This window comes from Neofelis nebulosa, chromosome 8, assembly GCF_028018385.1.
Source record: "Neofelis nebulosa isolate mNeoNeb1 chromosome 8, mNeoNeb1.pri, whole genome shotgun sequence".
In the NCBI taxonomy this organism is placed as follows: Eukaryota; Metazoa; Chordata; class Mammalia; order Carnivora; family Felidae; genus Neofelis; species Neofelis nebulosa.
Window position 1 is genome coordinate 99,602,078 of NC_080789.1, and position 11,348 is coordinate 99,613,425.

Sequence of the window (11,348 nt, forward strand, 5' to 3'; positions counted from 1 at the left end):
TATCATTTCCAGAGAGAACTACTGAATGCTGAAACTGCTTCAACATGTGAGCAGGCATATCTAATGGAGGACTTGCAGGCACACTGACCTGAAGTGAAATAGCTATTTTGAGCCTGTCCAGTGTTGCTTAAATTGTAGCTTCCCTTGCCAACTATTCAGGCAAGAGACGTGAGGAAAGCCACAAAAGGAGCTGTGGGGAAATGGAACGAAGAAGTAAGAGAGAGAAGGGGTTGCAAACCCGATTAGCTGCTTTACAGTAAAAGGCAGAGAAAGCGAGCATGAAGGGGAATGTGGATTTTATCCCTCCAGGAATTCTCTTTAGCCCACAAGGAATTAACCTTGACTGTAATTGGGCCCCTGAGAGCAATGACCCTTTCACAGAAGTTCAGAGACCTCTACTTTGTTTAGACACCATGTGTGGGTGGAACTTCCTGTTTGCACAGAGAGCAGCATAAAGCCTAGTTGCTCTGAGGAATGTCTGGGACCAGACCAGTTGCAGGGGAGCAGGGTGCAGTACGGTCTGGTCTCCTGGGGGCCCTTCTCCCTGCAGCATGGGGAAGAACAAACTCCTTCATCCAAATCTTATTCTCCTCCTTCTGATCTTCCTGCCTGCAGATGCCTCAGTCCCTGGAAAACTGTGAGTTTCACATAGAACATAAAGAATCCTTTCCCTAAAAGAGAATCCTCTCTGATTCTCCTTTGTATGATTCATTTGTCTTTCCCATGAAACTGTCACCTTCTTACCCCTAAAGTCTCTTCCCATGATGAGATTTCATAAATCTGGTTTATTCATTCTTTACTTATTCTTAACTAATCTTCTCCAACTCTCCAAATCTCTGAATTTCTAAATTTGCTGGGCATATGCAAAGACTTTCTAAGGGGCTTTGGGAAGTGATCCTTTCAAAGGAATCGATTTCCAGATCCTCACATTCAGATTGCTTGCTCTCGACCGTGCTATTTATCCTTTATTACTTCCCCTTCCTTAATTGTCCATCTTCCACTTTATAAAAGAAAGACAAAAAAAAAAAAAAAAAGAAGAAGAAAGAAAGAAAGAAAGAAAGAAAGAAAGAAAGAAAGAAAGAAAGAAAGAAAGAAAGAAAGGCAAACCTCTCCTTCAATCATATGCTACCATGGAGCACTGTCCTGGGGTATAAAAATCTGTAGGATGCCAAATCATAAAAACGATTTGAAATATTGATATTGGTGTGGAGAAAGCAAAGGATTCGAACGATGAGGGAGAAAATTCTTTGGCAGATTATGTGATGATGAATGCTTTGTGTCAACAAAGTTGAGGGGCATCCAAACGAAATACCAGCTGACAGGTGATTAGAAGCGATTCTTGATAATAGATACTTGATAATAGACAATAGATAATAGATACTTGGTGAATGTTGGTATATAATGCAGAAGGAGTTGCAAGAACCGGTAACAACGATATACTTGTTTTATCTGTGTTTTATTTACTTTCAGGTAAACAGTTTTTCACGGCACTCATGTCTATACAGACTAAAAATAGCAACACAATTAATGTTAGGCCTCTTTCAATTCTTGCTATTAAGGAATAGCCATTCGTGGAAACACAAAAACAGCTCATTGTTCTCATTAAATATGTGCTTCAAAAATATTTTGATTTGCTATAGTATGTGTGAATCATGACTTGTAATACATTCATATTGTTTTGATCAGTTGTATTCTCGTAAGACTTCTAAAAAGAATTCAATCCAGAAGAAAATGCTTAGCATTTACAACTTTATGGTCGCATAAAGAGTTAAAGTTAAATTAAGCACCCATCCATAGTATTATATGTATGAGCATATGTATATATATATACATATATAGTTAATAAAGAAGCCAGAGTTATCCATGAACATATTTTGAAGCATTAAAGTCTTAGGACAAACTTCTGTGTAGTCAGTGGCATGGTAATTCAAGTTTAAGGAGGAAAAAAAAAGAAAGATGTTAAATTTCTGATCATCACAGAAAGGACCTTTTGACATATTTTTTAAATAGGTCATATTGGGTATGTTGTTGCTAGAATATTTAAGAACCCATCAAAAACTTATAAAAGACTGATGTAAGTTTTAACTTTAAAAATGTCATTGGAAATAGTATCTTTTGCTATTATTTAAACTTGTGACAAAAATATACATGTTTACTTGAAAATATGTAAGGAATGTGTAGTGTCTAAAAATTATTTTAGGAATTCTGTGAGCAGAAATGTTTGAAAACTACACAGCCAATAAAACTATGTATGAGGGTATTGTCAAAGTCTGTTCTGCTCATGAGTTACCTCGGCCCAAAATTCCATCACTAGAAGGCCATTTGTGGGCGGAACCACTGTCTAGCCAAGAACTGAAGGGCAAATATTGAAAATGCAAAGAGCCAGAGTTAGGTAACAAGAAGATAACATTAGTTGCTCACCACAACTGAGACTTTAATGACTTTCTTTGAGCGTCAGATTCCATATCTACAAAGTGGAAGCAAGTATTTTCCATACGATTTTCACAGGGTTGTTGGATATATATATCCAGGGAAAGTATTGCATGTTGATTGGTTTTTGTAATGTCTCCCCTGAGACCTTGCTTGCTTTTTACAACAGTCCCAGTGTAAAATAGATTTACGACACCATAAGTGTAAGCCTATTTCTGATTTGAATTCGGATGCTTGCATACGGTGTTCCTGAAAGTGAGGTGTCTCAGCAAATTTGCTCACACGAGTCAAATGTTCACTGCAATGGCATTGGTGATGGAACAGGGAATGTCTCACACGTGCCGTTCCACAGCAGAGATCAATTTCATGTTCACCAATATGTCTTCTTGTGGTAGAGAACGAATGATAGTAACAATAATTGTGATGGAAAATAGTGCTGGCGATAACACCAGGGTGATTCCCCTCCTACACTCTCCTCTAACTGGACTCCCCGATTCTCAGGCAGTACATGGCCCTGGTCCCCTCCCTGCTCCATACCGAGACCCCTGAGAAGGGTTGCATCCTTCTGAGCTACCTGGATGAGACAGTGACTGTAAGTGCTTCCTTGGAGTCCCTCAGGGGAAACCAGAGCCTCTTCACTGACCTGGTGGTGGAGAAGGATTTATTCCACTGCGTCTCCTTCACTGTGAGTATGCCTATTTGACTTAATACACTTGATTCTACTGGTTAGGGTCATAGGCATCTAGAATTCAGTCAAGATAAAACTTTGAGAGCCTGCAAACGACTTCAGAAAGACATCTAAATGTAGTAACTATGCATAGGAATTAAGAAGCAGTGTGTGTGAATTTCCAGCCATGGGAGCCAAATATTTATAGGCATATTAAAAATCAACTTAATGACCAAAGAAAATTTCTGTTAGCCAGGAGGGGAAAAAGCAGTACGCACTAGACAAAGGGAAAATGTGACTTCTTCTTAAAATGTGACTTCTGTGAAATGGAAAATAGAAAAAAATATTAATAAGGCACACTAGACCAATGCATGACGTACACCCCCAGTGGTGGCCTGACAGGAACACATCACCCCATACTGAAGAGTGAAAATTGTAGAAATTGCCATAAGCACATATCCAATCTCTTCAGAGTTGCCCACATGTAACATGCTTATAGCCTACGGCCAATAAACTATAGTAGTTTTCTTTCCCATAGCCTTAAAATATATTCCTACCATGCCCCTTTAGCACATAACATCAGCTTGGTAAAGTTCAGTATATAATTGAATCAGGACTGTATTTGTTGATCTATAAGGAGATGTGAGTCTCACTTATGACCTCTTTTACTGATATATTTTCCTCCATCTTCTGTTCTGTCTCCCCATTTGTAAAATGACAGAAGTAATTCCTGTCCATGGCAACTTCCCCTAGTGACAATCAGGGGGGCGCAATGAAGCAAAGGGTCCAGATGTCCAGGGAGGAGAGGAACATGGGGTGGCGGGGGAAACTTGGGAGACTGAATGGGTTCTTGGGGTCTGTCTTATGTTTCAGGTCCCAAGATCTCCATCCAATGAGGAGGTCATGTTCCTCACTGTCCAAGTGAAAGGACCAACCCAAGAATTCAAGAAGCGGACCACAGTCGTGGTTAAAAATGAAGAGAGTCTGGTCTTCGTCCAGACAGACAAAGCCATCTACAAACCAGGGCAAACAGGTACGAAGAGGCCCTACAGTTAGAACAACTCCCAAAAGAAAAGACCTTCCTCCCCTGCATATTCCCCAGTCAAAGGCCTTGTAGTCCTGGTTCTTTAAAAGTTTGTCTCACCGGCCCATAGGCCTGACTTAAGGTCTCTGGGACTCATGGAAAATATTTCTGTTTCAGTGAAGTTTCGTGTTGTCTCATTGGATGGAAATTTTCACCCCCTGAGTGAGTTGGTGAGTCTCCAAATGTCTATATGGAATCATTCTTATCTGGATAAACAATCTGGAAGCCTCTTTTTGGTGTTGGAGGAGGACCAGGGAGAGGAAGAATCTGGTATCACTGGTGGTGATTTCTGGCAGTACAACAGTGAGAGGTCCTCCTTTAAACCAGAACCCCAGCTCAAGAGAGTACCTAATTCTTTCCATCTTGGTACTGGTACTTAGTCACCTGTCACACAGTTAAACTTATTCCTTATAAAGTTCTCAATTAGGCAAATTAGAAAGAGATATTACATAATAGACCCACCTACACCATCAAACAGCTTAAATTCAAATAAACTCTCAAACACTTAGAATTTTTCTAAACATACCTACCAAAAACCTCCTCTATAAAGGAAGAGTGTAATCAGGCTTTGTTCCTTGAAACTAACACTACTTGATCGCTTCTCAGCCTTTTGGCTAAGATCAAGTAAAACTAACCCTACTTGATATTGATAAGAAATAACTCTTTCATTAATGCAGACATCAAACAAAAGAGACTTCGTTTTTCTCTCCCAAACCCACCACCCCACCACATCTTCTTGTCTCAAAGGCGATTCTTTTCTTCTAACGCCTTAAACAAAAGATTCTCACGTAATCCCTGCTTCCTCTCTTTGACACTCGCATCCACTACATCTGAAAGTCATGTTAGCTTGAAATATATCCAGACTATTTCTATTTCTTACCACTTGAATTACTACAATCTCATCCTGGCCAATATCACGTCTTTTGTTTTTTTAAGTTTTTTTTTTTTTTTTTTTAACGTTGATTTATTTTTGAGACAGAGAGAGACAGAGCATGAACGGGGGAAGGTCAGAGAGAGAGGGAGACACAGCATGTGAAACAGGCTCCAGGCTCTGAGCAGTCAGCACAGAGCCCGCTGCGGGGCTCGAACTCACGGACCGTGAGATCGTGACCTGAGCCGAAGCCGGACGCTCAACCGACTGAGCCACCCAGGCGCCCCAAGTTTATTTATTTTGAGAGAGAGAGAGAGAGAGAACGAGCAGGGGAGAGGCAGAGAGTAGAAGGGACAGAGAATCCAGAGCAAGATCTGTGGTGACAGCAAGCAGAGAGCCCAAGGCAGGGCTCAAACTCATGAACCATGAGATCATGACCTGAGCCAAAGCTGGAAGCTCAACCAACTGAGCCACCCAGGTGCCCCACGGCCAATATCACTTCTAAAAAAGACTATTTCAGTAACCTTGAAGCTGGTCTCCTAGTTTCTACTTTCACACCTCCGTCTAAAATAAGCACCTTATCCATCATTATAGTAGCCTTACTGTCCCCCGTTTTTTCTTCCTGGCATTTCCTACCTGATATATAAATCAGGTGTGTGAATGTGTGTGTGTGTGTATATAATATGTTTATCATATATATTCTTTATATTTCAGATACATGACTGATATATCATTGATATATGTCTTAAATTCATAAATATTAAATATCAAATCAGTATCAATATAAAATTATAAATATATAAATATTAAGAATATATAAAATACGTATCTTGGGGCACCTGGGTGGCTGAGTCGGTTAATGTCCGACTTCAGCTCAGGTCATGATCTCACGGTTGGTGGGTTGGAGCCCTGCATCGGGCTCATTGTCGTCAGCACACAACCCGCTTTGGATCCTTTGTCCCCTTTTCTCTGCCCCACCCCACTTGTGCTCTCTCAAAAATAAATACACATTTTTTTAAATGACTAAATATTGATAGCAGAGGAGCTATTCCTCTTCTTTAATCTTCGAACTAAGAATTCTTTGGCCATCTCAATATTTGGATCTGAGTATGGTTACTTATAATTTTGTTGGTGTTTATTTCTCAATCCGTAAAATTTCATAACAAAGGAGTGAGTATTCCTCACTTGATGCTATAAGCATTGAAGTAATGTCAGTAAATACTGTCGCTAAGGAAAGGCTGTGCACATACCTATATTTTGCTGATAGCTTAATAAGCTCTTAATATTATTTATTAATTGCTTAAAACAGATTAGTTAAAAGTTTTATAAAACTTAACCTGAATTTTTTTCCTGTTTTACTATAGATAGAGGTATTCTGCATAAAGATGTCTTGCTTATAAATCACAACTAAGAATATTTGAAAATAATTCTACATTCCTTTATTTCTCTTTTGTCTTTCAGATTCCACTTGTATTCATTCAGGTAAGCAACAGGAAACATTCCATAATCAGAATTAAAGTAATACATTTAGAGAAAATGTTCATATTTGAGAGGCTGTTACATTCTACCGGAAGCTTGTCATTAAGGGAGAAATGTCTGGGGGCGCCTGGGTGGCTCAGTCGGTTAAGCGTCCGACTTCAGCTCAGGTCACGATCTCGTGGTCCGTGAGTTCGAGTCCCGCGTGGGTCTCTGGGCTGATGGCTCAGAGCCTGGAGCCTGCTTCCGATTCTGTGTCTCCCTCTCTCTCTGCCCCTCCCCCGTTCATGCTCTGTCTCTCTCTGTCTCAAAAATAAATAAACGTTAAAAAAAATTTTTTAAAAAAAAGGGAGAAATGTCTGAGTTCATACAGCACCAGATAGTTTTAAGTCATCTTCCCTCCCTCCCTTCACCACCACCCCATTGGTTGTCTTTGTGAATAACATAGGGGTCTCCATAGATTTCTGTTATTGTCTCTAAGGCTCTAGGCTCTTTTGTAAGTTACAATTACTGCATCCATAGGACCCGAAAGGAAATCGTATCGCACAATGGCAGAAACTCAAGTTAGCGAGTGGCCTCACGCAACTGGCCTTTCCCCTCTCATCAGAGCCCATCCAGGGCTCTTACAAGGTGGTGGTACAGAAGGAATCAGGTGGAAGAACGGAGCACCCCTTCACCGTGGAGGAATTTGGTATGGATAATGGAAAGTCACGGAGCATTTTCTTCATATCCAAACTTCCAGGGCATGGAATTTGAGGTTATTTAGAGTCCTTTCATTTCCTACATGTGAGGTTGGGCTTCGAGTAGAATCAGTTATATCTAACCCCAATGAGACTATCAATAATCTGTGAATAGGACTTTGTATAGCTTGGTTACTTTTTGTAATAATTTTTAATCTCAAAAAAAATGTAAAATACCTTTAAGAGAAGGCTTCCATAATTCATTAGGATTACAGTGATCTGTCACAATCCTTCAATCAGAATATCCATTTGATGGTAAGGTGGTTGGAGGGAAGAGTACAGCTAACTTTTCAGGACACTAAAACACTGTTAGGGAATTGTTACAGAGAAACTGAGAATACTAACTCCCCAAAAGTTGAAAAACAATCACTAACTTCCTTTATCTCTGATGAACAGTGCTCCCCAAGTTTGAAGTCCAAGTAACAATGCCAAAGATAATCACTATCTTGGAAGAAGAGGTGAATGTGTCAGTATGTGGCCTGTGAGTTTATTGTTATTATTTTTTTTATCGTTTGAGAGAATTATTTAAAGGAGATTCACCATGGGGAACCTGGGTGGCTAGTCAGTTAAGCGTCTGACTCTTGATTTCAGCTCAGGTCATAATCTCGCATTTCCTGAGTTAGAGCCCCACGTCCAGCTCCGTGCTGGCATCAGGGAGGATTCTCTCTCTGTTTCTCTCTCTCTCAGCCCCTCCCTCGCTCGTGTGTACTCTCTCTCTCTCTCAAAATAAGTAAACTTAAAAAAAAAAAAAGGAGACTCACCATTTGGGATATTTTCACTCATTTCTTTAAGAACAGTGGGAGGACAAATACTTTAAGTACATGGAATCATCCCATCTCTAGAACCTTCCTCGCCTGCTGCTTCTCTATCTTTCCTTCTTATGTTCTTTCATGTCCTTACCAGCATCGTCATAACTATCACGGGGCAAACAACTGTTCCTAGAGAACCTATCTATGAGGACTGATTCTGAAAGTGACAAAGCTATACGCGCACACACACACGTACACACACGCACACACAAATGGGATAGTGTTGAAGGATACTGACTTTCCCATTTCCCAGGTAGAGGAAATTCTGTCATCAACAGATCATTTACGTGACCTTGCATACATAGTGGAAAATAGCTTTGATTCAGAATTTGTAGAGATAGGCATGTTACCAAGATCTCAGCTGAGTCATCGGTCTACCCAAGTCATGTCACATTCCTCTCAGCCCTGCCATTTTTCCTGATGAGACTGGACATGATACCTCAGTTTGGTCCTTTACAACCTTGAAAATTCATGTTTCTAAAATCTAATGCTCCCATCCCCAGTCGTCCATCGATAGCACTAGCAGAAAGAGCAAACAGAGTGAAGAAACCAGCCCTGCCAACGACCACACACGTAATGCACCCACGATTCCACAGGGTCCCTGCCCCAGCACTGTCTCAGAGTAAGCACCACCAAATTCCTGATCCTATGTAACTGGTGAGCCAATACTCTTGCAAGTAAAGATTCAGAAGATGTTTTAGATAGGGAAGGAAACAAATGCCCTTGAAAACACATCAACCATCAATGACATATCTATATGGCACAACCCCAGTTTCATAAAAAGTAAACAAGTTAAACTCCATATACATAGAGAAGGCTACACATCACAAGAGGATAATGGAAGGAGACACCATCATATTAATAGTTTGTATTCCTAGGTAGAATTGAGGGCATTTTCTCTCTTCTTTGTTTTGTTGGTATTTTTTTTTCCCCTCTCTCTTAAGAACAGGGGTAGCTTTGGTAATAAGAGATGTATCTTTTTAAAGATGGGATTAAAAATAAAAAATTAGGGGCGCCTGGGTGGCGCAGTCGGTTAAGCGTCCGACTTCAGCCAGGTCACGATCTCGCGGTCCGTGAGTTCGAGCCCCGCGTCGGGCTCTGGGCTGATGGCTCGGAGCCTGGAGCCTGTTTCTGATTCTGTGTCTCCCTCTCTCTGTGCCCCTCCCCCGTTCACGCTCTGTCTCTCTCTGTCCCAAAAATAAATAAAAAACGTTGAAAAAAAAAAATTTAAAAAAAAAAAAAATAATAAAAAATTAAGGGGTAAAAAAGACATGATCCAAGAAGACTAGTAAATCTCAGCATGCCGCACTAGAGATTTGTTAAAAAGAAGGGTCATTACTTACTTGCTCTCAGCATTGTGAAGGCCCTGCAGAGATTAGAGGGAAGTACAGAGAGGAAATATACTTCAGCTAAAAGGGGGAATATAAATAGGTAGAAAATGGGGATGTTCAATGTCTGCTTTGATTCATTTGGCAATGTTCCAATGACAGATACACATACGGGAAGCCTGTCCAAGGACATCTGACTATGAGCATGTGCAGAAAGTACAGTAACCCTTCTAACTGCTATAGTGGAGAGTCGCAGGCCATCTGTGAGAAATTCAGTCAACAGGTAGGTGGAAGACTGTTCCTCCTAAGGAACTAACAACAGAGACATTGTTGATAAGCAGTGAGTTACAACATGGTGCTAACCCAGGAAGAGAACACTCTACAAGAGAATGCTATGTTAGCCACAGTAATTTACATGTCAGTGATTTAGCACAATAAGAATTATTTCTTTCTTATAATTGGCTACTGGGGGTGTGCTCGGTTCACCAAGCACCCAGAATAGTGGAAGTGGAGAGCAGTCTCCAAACCTGGCATTCAAAGCTGCCTTGGCCATCTACTTGTATGAAGGAAGAAGGAAAATCATTATACCTGTTAAGCATTTGGGCTGGGAAGGGTATAGGTTTTGCCTTCTTTCCGTGAGCAAGAACTTGTCACATGGCCCCACCTACGTGCCAGGGAGGTAGGAAACATAGTCTTCAGATGGGCAGCCACTTCCTTGCAACATTTGTGTACTATGGAAGGGGGGCCCGGCTTTGGTGAAAAGTTAGGTCCTCACTACAGTAAGATTACCCACAAATGTTTAAGGCATGCCTATCCCATTAACTCTAGAGAATATCAGATACTAAGAAATATATGTCTGTAATAAACCAGATGCTATCAGGAAATGTAATCATAACTAATCCCTAGAGAATATTTATTGTGTTCTTGTCATTAGAAAACCCCTGGGTTACATTGTCCCCTCAAAAAATCCCACCAGATTAACCGACCACTGACCTGTCCAGTATTACGTTTCTATATTTTGCTTTATCCCCTCCTAGCTAAACAGCCAGGGCTGCTTTTCTCAACAAATAAAAACCAAGATCTTCCAGATGAAGAGACAAGGGTATGAAATGAAGCTTGAAGTGGAGGCCAAGATCCAAGAAGAAGGAACAGGTTTGTGTACCATGTGGGTATGGGGGGAAAAGCAATGAACACTGATTTATTTCCTTTGCCAAATTATGAATTGGAAAGGAAGTAGTAACATAAGAAGTTCATGGGGGATTGGGGCACCTGGGTGGCTCCGTCGGTTGAGCGTCTGACTGGGGCTCAGGTCATGATCTCTCAGTTCACAAGTTCGAGCACCAAGTTGGGCTCTGTGCTGACAACTCAGGGAGCCTGGAGCCTGCTTCTGATTCTGTGTCTCCCTCTGTCTCTGCCCCACCCCTGTTTGTGCTCTCTCTTTCTCTCAAAAATAAGTTAAAAACATTACAAAAGAAGAAGAAGAAGAAAGAAGAAGAAGAAGTTGTTGTTCAGGGGGGATCATCCTTCCAAAAAGCAATTTATTTTCTTTCTTTTTTTTTCCAGAGGTAGAGTTAACTGGAAAAGGATCCAGTGAAATAACAAGAACCATAACCAAACTCTCATTTGTGAAAGTGGACCCATACTTTAGACAAGGGATCCCCTTCTTTGGGCAGGTGGAGTATTTTCTAATTCACAAATCAAATTATGTAGCGTCATTTAATAAACATATATCCTGCTAAAACCAGACCTGCTTAATATTATCTGTTGATTAATATAAGCAAAGGTATAAAACCACATAAAAATAAATCTTTCCCTCTATAAATTTGTATATGAAATCTATAAAATCATTCTAAAGCACCATCAAAAGCAGACGGGTTGTTTTCCCCCACTTTTTGAACAGCATTGTGCGCTGTCACTCAATCTTTTCATCTTTTCACTACCGG

At 40.6% G+C, this 11,348-nt stretch overlaps 1 protein-coding gene across 1 annotated transcript in view; it reads left to right on the forward strand.

Moving 5' to 3' along the window:
• The first annotated feature begins 458 nt into the window (after positions 1 to 458).
• LOC131520044 (alpha-2-macroglobulin-like) overlaps positions 459 to 11,348 on the forward strand; it is a 45,920-nt gene continuing 35,030 nt past the window's right edge. Inside the window, exons 1-10 of the mRNA XM_058743751.1 lie at positions 459 to 637; positions 2,932 to 3,115; positions 3,971 to 4,130; positions 4,299 to 4,351; positions 6,514 to 6,534; positions 7,051 to 7,219; positions 7,665 to 7,749; positions 9,568 to 9,688; positions 10,443 to 10,557; positions 10,969 to 11,078. Of these exons, the coding sequence (XP_058599734.1) occupies positions 552 to 637; positions 2,932 to 3,115; positions 3,971 to 4,130; positions 4,299 to 4,351; positions 6,514 to 6,534; positions 7,051 to 7,219; positions 7,665 to 7,749; positions 9,568 to 9,688; positions 10,443 to 10,557; positions 10,969 to 11,078 (1,104 nt within the window). The 5' untranslated portion in view covers positions 459 to 551. The remainder of the gene's footprint in view (positions 638 to 2,931; positions 3,116 to 3,970; positions 4,131 to 4,298; positions 4,352 to 6,513; positions 6,535 to 7,050; positions 7,220 to 7,664; positions 7,750 to 9,567; positions 9,689 to 10,442; positions 10,558 to 10,968; positions 11,079 to 11,348) is intronic.